At 33.3% G+C, this 11,890-nt stretch overlaps 1 protein-coding gene across 2 annotated transcripts in view; it reads left to right on the top strand.

The window, feature by feature from the left end:
- Positions 1 to 11,523, top strand: part of LOC134720861 (uncharacterized) — a 103,560-nt gene extending 92,037 nt beyond the window's left edge. The window contains exons 6-8 of one of the 2 annotated variants that reach the window (XM_063583420.1): positions 8,180 to 8,209; positions 8,938 to 9,013; positions 10,206 to 10,322. In XM_063583420.1, the coding sequence (XP_063439490.1) occupies positions 8,180 to 8,209; positions 8,938 to 8,990 (83 nt within the window). In that variant the 3' untranslated portion in view covers positions 8,991 to 9,013; positions 10,206 to 10,322. Of the gene's footprint in view, positions 1 to 8,179; positions 8,210 to 8,937; positions 9,014 to 10,205 lie in introns of both variants that reach the window. The other variant, XM_063583418.1, reaches the window with a different exon arrangement.
- Positions 11,524 to 11,890: the final 367 nt, after the last annotated feature.

Raw genomic sequence — 11,890 nt, forward strand, 5'->3', positions numbered from 1 at the left:
ATACAATGTCTTGACTTCTTCAAGATTGGTCCAAATTACCAATTATAGTTCACCATTGCCTAGACCCTGGAGACTGCACAAAAAATGCCTTCATTTGAAAGCAGGAGATAAACACTCTACATAACAGTCAAAAACTGTACCACAAATACCAAATATTAGACCAAAATTTACGCCCTGGAAAACGCCCCATAGACAGATGCCTGCACCAAATTAACGGGTAATTCTGACATGGATAGAAGGCATATACCCACAACCAACCTGCATAGAACCACCACAAGACAGAAGGACCGAGGACAAACAATCACTTAGAAGGCTGACATAACAAGCTGAAAAATGGGGAAATTTATTTCATGTGGCCAATTTCACGAAGCTGTCTTAGGACTTAGGCATGTCTAAGATTTTATAAGTTTTATATAAACATACTTTGTGTCCAATTGTGTCCGCCTGTGTCCCCTCATTTCTAGAAGTTGTTTATTGAAATAATACTGTGTCCAGCTGTGTCCACCTGTAGCCAGCATATTTTATAAGTTTTATATAGCAATTGCGCTGTGTCCACTTGTGTCCGCCTGTGTCCCCTCATTTCTAGAAGTTTTATATTGAAATAACACTGTGTCCAGCTGTGTCCACCTGTAGCCATCAGATTTTATAAGTTTTATATAGAAATTGCGTTGTGTCCACTCGTTTCCGCCTGTGTTCCATCATTTCTAGAAGTTTTATATTGAAATAGCACTGTGTCCAGCTGTGTCCACCTGTAGCCATCAGATTTTATAAGTTTTATATAGAAATTGCGTTGTGTCCACTCGTGTCCGCCTGTGTCCCATCATTTCTAGAAGTTTTATATTGAAATAGCACTGTGTCCAGCTGTGTCCACCTGTAGCCATCAGATTTTATAAGTTTTATATAGCAATTGCGCTGTGTCCACTTGTGTCCGCCTGTGTCCCCTCATTTCTAGAAGTTTTATATTGAAATAACACTGTGTCCAGCTGTGTCCACCTGTAGCCATCAGATTTTATAAGTTTTATATAGAAATTGCGTTGTGTTCACTCGTGTCCGCCTGTGTCCCATTATTTCTATAAGTTTTATATTGAAATAGCACTGTGTCCAGCTGTGTCCACCTCTAGCCAGCAGATTTTATAAAGTTTTATATAGAAATTGCGTTGTGTTCACTTGTGTCCGCCTGTGTCCCCTCATTTCTAGAAGTATTATATTGAAAAAGCACTTGTCCAGCTGTGTCCACCTGTAGCCATCAGATTTTATAAGTTTTATATAGAAATTGCGTTGTGTCCGCATGTGTCCCCTCATTTATAAAAGTTTTATATTGAAATAGCACTGTGTCCAGCTGTGTACACCAGTAGCCAGCAAATTTTATAAAGTTTTATATAGAAATACGTTGTGTCCACTTGTGTCCGCCTATATCCCCTCATTTCTAGAAGTCATATACAGAAATAGCACTGTGTCCAGCAGTGTCCACCTGTAGCCAGGAGATTTTATAAGTTTTATATAGAAATTGCGTTGTGTCCACTTGTGTCCGCCTGTGTCCCCTCATTTCTAGAAGTTTTATATTGAAAAAAGCACTATGTCCAGCTGTGTCCACCTGTAGCCAGCACATTTTATAAGTTTTATATAGAAATTGCGTTGTATCCACTTGTGTCTGCCTGTGTCCCCTAATTTCTAGAAGTTTTATATTGAAAAAAGCACTGTGTCCAGCTGTGTCCACCTGTAGCCAGCACATTTTATAAGTTATATATAGAAATTGCGTTGTGCCCAGTTGTGTCCGCCTGTAGCCCCCATATCAAGAAGTTTTATATAGGAATAGCACTGTGTCTACTTGTTTCCAACAGATTTGATAAGTTTTATATAGAAATTGCGCTGTGTCCACTTGTGTTCGCCTGTGTACCCTCATTCCTAGAAGTTTTATATTGAAATAACACAGTGTCCACCTGTAGCCAGCAGATTTTATAAGTTTGATATAGAAATTGCGTTGTGTCCACTCGTGTCCGCCTGTGTCCCCTCATTTATATAAGTTTTATATTGAAATAGCACTGTGTCCAGCTGTGTCCACCTGTAGCCAGCAGATTTTATAAAGTTTGATATAGAAATACGTTGTGTCCACTTGTGTCCGCCTGCATCCTCTCATTTCTAGAAGTTATATACTGAAATAGCACTGTGTCCAGCTGTGTCCACCTGTATCCAGGAGATTTTATAAGTTTTATATAGAAATTGCGTTGTGTCCACTTGTGTCCGCCTGTGTCCCCTCATTTATAGAAGTTTTATATTGAAAAAGCAGCGTGTCCAGCTGTGTCCACCTGTAGCCAGCAGATTTTATAAGTTTTATAAAGAAATTGCGTTGTGTCCACTTGTGTCCGCCTATGTCCCCTCATTTCTAGACATTTTATATTGAAAAAGCACTGTGTCCAGCTGTGTCCACCTGTAGCCAGCAGATTTTATCAGTTATATAAAGAAATTGCGTTGTGTCCACTTGTGTCCGCCTGTGTCCCCTCATTTCTAGAAGTTTTATATTGAAAAAGCACTATGTCCAGCTGTGTCCACCTGTAGCCTGAAGTTTTTATAAGTTTTATATAGAAATTGCATTGTGTCCACTTGTGTCTGCCTGTGTCCCCTCATTTCTAGAATATTTATATTGAAAAAAGCACTGTGTCCAGCTGTGTCCACCTGTAGCCAGGAGATTTTATAAGTTTTATATAGAAATTGCGTTGTGCCCAGTTGTGTCCGCCTGTAGCCCCCATCTCAAGAAGTTTTATATAGGAATAGCACTGTGTCTACTTGTTTCCAACAGATTTTATAAGTTTTATTTAGAAATACGTTGTGTCTACTTGTGTCCGCCTGTATCCTCTCATTTCTAGAAGTTATATACTGAAATAGCACTGTGTCCAGCTGTGTCCACCTGTAGCCAGGAGATTTTATAAGTTTTATTTAGAAATTGCGTTGTGTCCACTTTTGTCCGCCTGTGTCCCCTCATTTCTAGAAGTTTTATATTGAAAAAGCACCGTGTCCAGTTGTGTCCACCTGTAGCCAGCAGATTTTATCAGTTTTATATAGAAATTGCGTTGTGTCCACTTGTGTCCACCTGTGTCCCCTCTTTTCTAGAAGTTTTATATTGAAAAAGCACTATGTCCAGCTGTGTCCACCTGTAGCCAGCAGTTTTTATAAGTTTTATATAGAAATTGCATTGTGTCCACTTGTGTCTGCCTGTGTCCCCTCATTTCTAGAATATTTATATTGAAAAAAGCACTGTGTCCAGCTGTGTCCACCTGTAGCCAGCAGATTTTATAAGTTTTATATAGAAATTGCGTTGTATCCACTTGTGTCTGCCTGTGTCCCCTCATTTCTAGAAGTTTAATATTGAAAAAAGCACTGTGTCCAGCTGTGTCCACCTGTAGCCAGCAGATTTTATAAGTTTTATATAGAAATTGCGTTTTGTCCAGTTGTGTCCGCCTGTAGCCCCAATATCAAGAAGTTTTATATAGGAATAGCACTGTGTCTACTTGTTGCCAGCAGATTTTATAAGTTTTATATAGAAATTGCGTTGTGTCCACTTGTGTCCGCCTATATCCCCTCATTTCCAGAAGTTTTATATTGAAAAAAGCACTATGTCCAGCTGTGTACACCTGTAGCCAGCAGATTTTATAAGTTTTATATAGAAATTGCGTTGTGTCCAGTTGTGTCCGCCTGTAGCCCCCATGAGTTTTATATAGGAATAGCACTGTGTCTACTTGTTGCCAGCAGATTTGTTAAGTTTTATATAGAAATTGCGTTGTGTCCACTTGTGTCCGCCTGTAGTCAGTAGTTTTAATTTATGTTTTATATAGAAGTAACCTTGTGTCCATCTGTGTCCGCCTATATCACAAGTTTTATATAACACTGGGCTTCTGTAACCACTATAATAGACATTGATTATTTATCTGTTTATATAGTTACATACATACGTGTCCATGTATCCCCGGACTCAAAATGCATGCTAACTATATTTTGCACCGAAAATAGGACATATCTATACTCCTCAATGTTGTATCAGAAATTTATAAAAAAAACAACTAAATGGAGGTTATTTGTATAGATATAAACTAGTCATCAAAGTTTCATGAAATCTGCTCAAAGCACTTTTGAGTTATTGTCTGAAATCTGGAAATTCCCCTTTTTATAAATAAAATCTCATAACTCGAAAACGTCAACTCTTAAATTTATAAATATTGAAAAGGAGCTTAAGTTAATAAATATAAACAATACTACAAAGTTGCATGAAAACAGCTCAAAGCATTTTTGAATTATTGTACGAAAACTGGAAAATCACAATTTTTTAATGAATAAAACCCCAAAACCCGGAAACCTAAAATCTAAAATTTATAAAAATCGAAAGGGAGCTCACATTAATTGATATATTCAATCCACCACAGTTTCATACAAACTGGATTAAGCATTTTTGAGTTATTGTATGACATGTGGACGACGGACAACGGTATACCATATTACGTCCCGTAAAAGGGCGTTTAAAAAAGATGTGGTATGATTGCCAATGAGACAACTCTCAACAAGAGACTAAAATGACACAGAAATTAACCACTATAGGTCACCATAAAGCCTTCAACAATGAGTGAAGACCATACAGCATAGTCAGCAATAAAAGGCCCCGAAATAACAATGTAAAACAATTCAAACGAGAAAAAACTAAAGGCCTTATTAAAGCCTGGACAAAACCATTTCTACAATTGTCATTTGTTATAATTCTCATATCTCATATGCAACTTCACTTCTTTTTGTTTGTTTTTAATTTTAGTGATTCCACCATAATGATTGATTACCATAATCCTAAGGTAGTCTCAATACTTTTCATTCTATTTTTTACACTTTAACAAACATGGCTTGTCTTGCATGGATAGATATTTATGATAAGCAAAATTATATCCGGATGAAATATCATCAGGCAGATCAAATGTTACAGATGATATTGTTAATTTTTTTCTGTAAGGCGGATCCATCCATTTTTAAAGGGGGGTTTCAACCATATGTCCCCATTCAAAAGCACTGATTGTCAAAAAAGTAGGTATTTTAACCCTAGGAAGCACCAATTTTCACTTCCCATGATGTATGTTTGTATATATTTTCAAAATTCGTATGAATCCTGTATAATAGATTTATAAGGAGATGTGGTATGAGTGCAAATGAGACAACTCTCCATCCAAATGCCCTTTTTAACTGGTTTGCCACATAATTTCTCTGTTTTATGATACATGTATATACTCAAATTGGCTTTCTTTTTTTCTAAGTCGCATTCTGATTTTCTATTTGACAGATTTTTATATGTCAGTATTTTTGTTTCAATATGAAAGAAAGATGTGGTATGATAATTCATTTATAATGAGGCAACTCTCCACAATATACCAAATTACACAGAGTGAAAAGCTACAGATCAAAAGCCGCTATAATTTTGCATATTTGATAGTCAGCTATAAAAGGCCCTATAAAGACTAATGTAAAACAATTCAAATAGGAAAACTGATGGCCTATTCATGTACAAAAACATCCTTTCTGAGCATAATGCGACTCATATTACAAATTTCACAGCTCAATTTAAACTGACTGTAAATTATGTAAGCCTTTCATAGAGAATACTTGAAAATCTCACTTTGGACTAGAGGAACATCAACTTTCAATATCAAGATCAGTTTTTGTTGATTTATCCTTGTTTGTTCTACTGCTTTAAAGACTTTCCACAATTTTTACAATGAGTTTAATAAAAAAATCCAAGGTATTGAAGAGTCAAGGAATATTGACCCCCCTTTTTTACACCTGTTGTCAGTAATGGGACTATTAACTGATCAAAAGTGCAGTCATGGTCATTTAACTGTTTATTTTACTATCAGTCAATAAAATTTAATGTATAAAACTTTCATTTGGGATCATAAATGAGATTTTTGTGAGTTAATGCAGTGTTTATAGCAGGCTATGTTAACTGCCATATACATGGTATGCCGCAATGATATTAGTGATAAAAATCAAAAAATTTCATCAAATTTTCATGACAACAACATTTTTGGGGTAGTAATCAACCTTAAAAAAGTTTGTTTAAATGTTTAACACCACAGAAACAACTTACTGTGCATTTATAACATTTTTTATATGAAAGCATATTGTCAGGGTGGGAAAAGCTAAAAATAGCACACATTCAGGTTTAATGCTCTAAATTTGCAATATGTGACTTTTTGCTTAAAAAAAAATTAAAATGTGGCTACTTTTATTTCAAATGATCAGTTAAGACCAAAACATCAATTGTTTTCTGAATTTTGGGTTTCACCGCATTTCTCTTAAAGGTGTCAGACCACCAATTAAAAATCCCTATCTGTTCAACCAAATTTTGCAATTTTCACAGCTTTCTAAATATTTTACCTTAAGTTTAACTTCATAGAAACCAGATATATCCTGAATTGTACATGTATCAGCATTCTACATGCCAATTTTCACCATACCTATAAAAGCTTCTAACAAATTAACTAACTTTCAAACAGAGATACTAAAAAAAAAAACTGGTTTTCTGGAAATCTAGAATTAGTATACTATGGAGCGCATTAATCCTCAATATCTAATGCAAACTCATAGACAAGTACATTTTGGCTCACAATGATCTAGATATATGTCTCTTTCATCAAAAGTTTCATTTCTACATATTTGTTGGTTAGTTTAAGTAAACAAGGGCATCCAAAGCACTATTTTGTGTCAGAGTAGGGCTACTTTTACATGCGTTCTAAATTGGAGGGAGTAATTGGTGGTCTGACACCTATACATCTTCGGATTTCAAATGTTTGACTTTGAGAATTCCTGATGAAGGTAAACCCATAAAAGCGATTCGGACGCAAGAAATTATTAAACGTGTTGTTCTCAAATTTGTTCATGACCTTTTCTCCCAGAAACCAAAATGATCCGACCCCAATGCAGAAGACGTATACACACCTGAACTCTAAGGTCCACACATTTTCAAATCAATTACATGAATGATAGAAGTATCATTAGATATGCCTATGCCTATGGTTACATGTATATTTCAGCCTAAAAAAGAGGGGGGGGTCATTGTTTTTTGTTGTTCGCCATGGATATTGTTTTGAAATTACTTCCGCTAATTTTACGCTTTCAAATTATTTGCAGGGGTCGTGAATCGCTCTTTGGGCATTTATATATCAATCCATTAGAACTAACTTACAATGTATCAGTTTTCCTCCTTTTTATGATTTGTTTACATCCATCTTTCGCATATTTGCTGGACCTTTTCTAGCGTTTGACAAGGGTGAAACTGCTTCATAAGCTACCAAAATGAGGATCGTTAGCTATAATTTCGATCTGCATTACAGTATTCATGAAAAGCAGTTCACGTGTTCGATTATCATGAGTTATTCTCTCTTCCGTATTCTCCGATGTCAAGAACATGTTCCATATTTTTAGATCGGGACTACTATTTCGACAATGACAATTGTTGCAATAAACTTTAATAAGTTTTGAAATTGCAGTTGACAGTTATCAAACTCATTCTCAATGTATGAAAATAAAAAAGATTACCGTATAGCGGGTTATTTTCGCGAGGTGTAAATTTTCGCTTATTTTCGCGGATAGAACAAAATCGCCAAAATAAATTCCGCCAATTTAAAAGTGTACATGCAAAGGTATTGATAACAGTTTCGAAACCGCCAAAATAATAACCGCAAAAATATTTCGTATACCTTATTCAATGAAAATCGCGAAATTTTACACCCGCGAAAATAACCCGCTATACGGTATTTTAATGATCAAATTTTATTGTTATGGCACTATTGCTTATATTAACTTATAAAAAAACCTATGTGATATAACTCAACATGTTGTTTAAAAGACAAAATATATTATTCTCTCGACATGAAATGTCGTAATTTCGACAATGCATATCGCTGCTTAATAACAGATGTGGCTATTTTGGATTACGATGCAATAAATACGATATATCTATATCGTGGTAATAACGTGTACATATGATACGGTTAATGATGTGTAACTGCAACTATAAGTAAATGTCCGACCTTCAACAATCAAAGTCAGTTTCTTTGAAGAGTGGCACTTACCGGCTTCAGAACAAAAAAAAATCATGTAAAAAATAGTTTAGGATTTTATTAATGCATTTGTTCCTTGTCTTTTATAGGTCCTGGAAATGATGTAGGATTAAGAAATAGTGAGTACCATTTCAAAAACATTAAGCTTTGTGTTTCTAACCAATGTTTGAAATAGCTTACACTCTAAATGACATGCTATTTGTTTTGTGAGTTACTTATTGATTGTTGTACCATTATTGTTGATTTTTCAATACGCACCAAAAAACCTTGATTGATACTAAGAAAACGGCGTTTTACGTTTCTGCAAATTGGCATTACTTTCCAAAAAAAAAAGATGACGTTTCAGGAAAAAAAAGTTTACGTTAACGCAAATAAATATCCTACTTTTCCGGAAAAAAAGTAACTATTCCTCAAAAAATAGATTATTACTTTTCCGCAAATAATTAAGGAATACCTGTTGATCGAAAGCAAATCCATAATAAAAAATATCAAAATTTATTAAGTTAAAGGTCATCAAAACATGCAAGTAAAATTCATTATTAAAATGGATGAAAACGTATGTTCAAAAGTCCGCACTTATTCGCTATATCTTGATATGAATTCATAAGTCAGTTCTGGCAGAATATAAGTAGCCAACACGTCGTAAACAGTCCACAGTGGTTAATTAACCGTTTACAAGTTTTGTATTTTGTTCAAGAAGGAAGTCCATCTTCTCCTTTTCATATATCCGAACGGGAACTATTAACACAATTTCAAAATGATCCATTGATACATAAGCTTAATTGAAAATGTTAAATATCAAAATCTTTTAGTATATTGCTATGTACCGAATTATTTGAATTTGCAGAAAATCTTTGGAATTGTTTCTTCCTGGTATTCATTCTAGGAATACTGTTTTAGCCTAAATGGAAAGATAGGAAAAGGTCAGTATCATTAGAACATAAAATATAAATTGCCTATTTAAAATCCAGGTGAAGAAAGCGCTGACATGTTATTTAACATGTCAGTTCAAGTTTTTTCAAATTACTCCTTTTAAACGACTGGTAAGCTCATTAAAAAAAAGAATCTTAATCAGGTAGCTTGATATGTTTTTGCATATATATCATCAATGTTGTATAAACACTAAGCAAATATCCCCATCTTGTGAATGATCGATTTTGTGGACATAGATACATTAAACTCTATACATTAACTTTTGAAACATGTGAAACGTAGTTTATCAAATTAAAACACATACTTAGTATAGTAATTACCATGATCATAGTAATTTCTATTATATACGAACGAACCTAAATAAGATAAATGTTTATATTATATTCAGTATTGTGTTGAATTTGAGCTAAAAAAACAGAAATCATGTTAGTAAAAATAACGATTATACCGGCCAAGGCAATGTTATAAGCTGAAGCGATGTTGTGTGTGCTATCTGATTCAAAGATAGATAAATTACTTCTGTTGCGCTAACGTGGTTTTGTTCCCTTTCTCGATATGATATGATATTTTTTCATTAACAACAAATGGATACTGGGCAATTGCGTTCTGTCTTCTAAGCAGCATAGAAACACATTATGGTTACATTTACTCTTGCAGTCAATATATTCTTAGCCACTTTAGCATAAAGTATATAAATATTTTTTATGAACATGATGAACGCAAACGGTTGATTGTGTCTTTCTTAAGATATAAACACCCATGACGCCTTCTCCGCTCCTATATATAATATGTCAATGACTACAAAAGAATTCAAAGTGTATGTCAGTTTGTCATCGGAAAACAATTGTTACTAGTATTGTGCTTTGAATAAAGAAGGTTATTTTATTTTTGCTTTCATGCAGACAATAATTAGTAAATGTACACATTTTGCAAGTTTGTTATGAAAGATGGACGAAGGATAACAAAGGGACCGTCACACTCATAAATTGAAAATGAGCTGACAACGCCATGGTAAAAAATGATATAACATTTCCTGGTACATCTTTTATTTGATTGTCAAACACATATTTTACACAAAGGAAACTTGAATAAAACCAAAGTTATTTCTCAGATTAGAAATATTAAAACAATAATTGTATTGATAGAAAGCTATCTTTGCATGCATATACTATAACTTTATAGGTAAACTGGTGGGATTTAGTACTTTAACTTGTTTTGGTGACAACTTGGACCAGTCTAATGAAGGCATTACAGACAAGTCTGAAAGACTGCTTAGACCACGTATTTTAATTTCATTGCGATGTTGTAGTGAAATGTACAGATATGTGTTGTAAATAATTCATGGGTGTGTCTTTTCACGTGACTGTTATTTCTATGTGATGATTTGTTTGTAAAACCTTCTCTACTTTTAACATAACTGACCACATTCTTTATAATGTTGACTCCTTCCAAAACATATTCATCACTGTGCCTTCACTTATAAATAATTGACAATCCCTAGTCTACGAATAAAACATGAATACAATCAAAACATAGAATTTTAATCAAAATTTCAATCTGAATTAAATTTATCTATCACAACTACGATATAGAAAAAACATAATTAGTTATATTTTTTATTCAACAAGAATACTAACCCTTTGAAATGTACATTTAACAAATCAGGTATATTAAAGGCAAAAAAACCCAACTAATTCGGGTAGTTTTGGTATCAAATGAAATAGTGTTTAGGAGTATTGAATTCAACTTATAAAGTAAGTGACTATGAATTAGGTGTATATTCCATACTTTTATATACATTTTAAAGTAACATGTAGATAAATGATATCATCAGTAATATGACATTTTTACTTCATTCTAATTACATTGTACAGTTAGAACGTAAACAAGTATACTTCAACATAACGATCATTATGAGAATATAGTTATTTGTGACATTGGACATTAAGTTTTGGAGTTACCACATATGGTAGATTGTGACTTGGCAAATAAGGATTTGTGTTTATCACATAAATACATTTAAAACTACAAAATGTTTGTGAAAATTACTGTTGTTACCAACTTTATTTTATTCTGTTTTTTAATGTTTAAAATTGCCAATCAATACAATAAGAAATAAATATACTACAGCTATTCATGCTATTAACAGCTAATCATGCTAATAGTATTAAACAGTAGAAGATGTAATTTATGACACATATAAACAAAAAAAGCAGATTTTATAAATGCATTTTGAAAAAAAATACTATAAAGATTACACATACCTGTCTGAGGATTCAAATCTCAAAATTGGTATTGATACTGAGAGTGTAGAAAAGATGGAGGTTTGTTGCAAATATTAATCAGGAGATTCCTTTGTTTATGAAAAGATAATGATAAACGTAAAGGCGAATGTACATGAGAAACTAAACAAAGCCAGGATTGGTATTCTTGATGGTCAAAAGGGGAGATAAGCGACTAATGTTTATCATGTATGATATTTTTATTAATTTATTTAATAGTATTTTTTGCATATTTTTATGTTTGTTTTTATTTTTGAGACATGTTAACGATTTTGTTTTATGTTTATGTTTTTCATTTTGTTATAATGTTATTTTATTCATACTATTCAAATCAAATAAATTATGTTAACAAGTTTGTATTTCTTGCAATGCCAGTTAACATGATACTTACCTCTCCACGTATACTTTACTGTAACATCAGTATTTACACGATAATTTGATCGCATACCATTCAAAAAAGCAAACTAATGTCGCATTAATTGGAATTTTTATTTATTATACTGTCAGATATAATTCCATGTCGTTCAAATACCTAAAATAGAAAAAAAAAAGAAAAATCACAAAAACACTGAACTCCGAGGAAAT

Source organism: Mytilus trossulus, chromosome 6, assembly GCF_036588685.1.
Source record: "Mytilus trossulus isolate FHL-02 chromosome 6, PNRI_Mtr1.1.1.hap1, whole genome shotgun sequence".
Lineage (NCBI taxonomy): Eukaryota > Metazoa > Mollusca > Bivalvia > Mytilida > Mytilidae > Mytilus > Mytilus trossulus.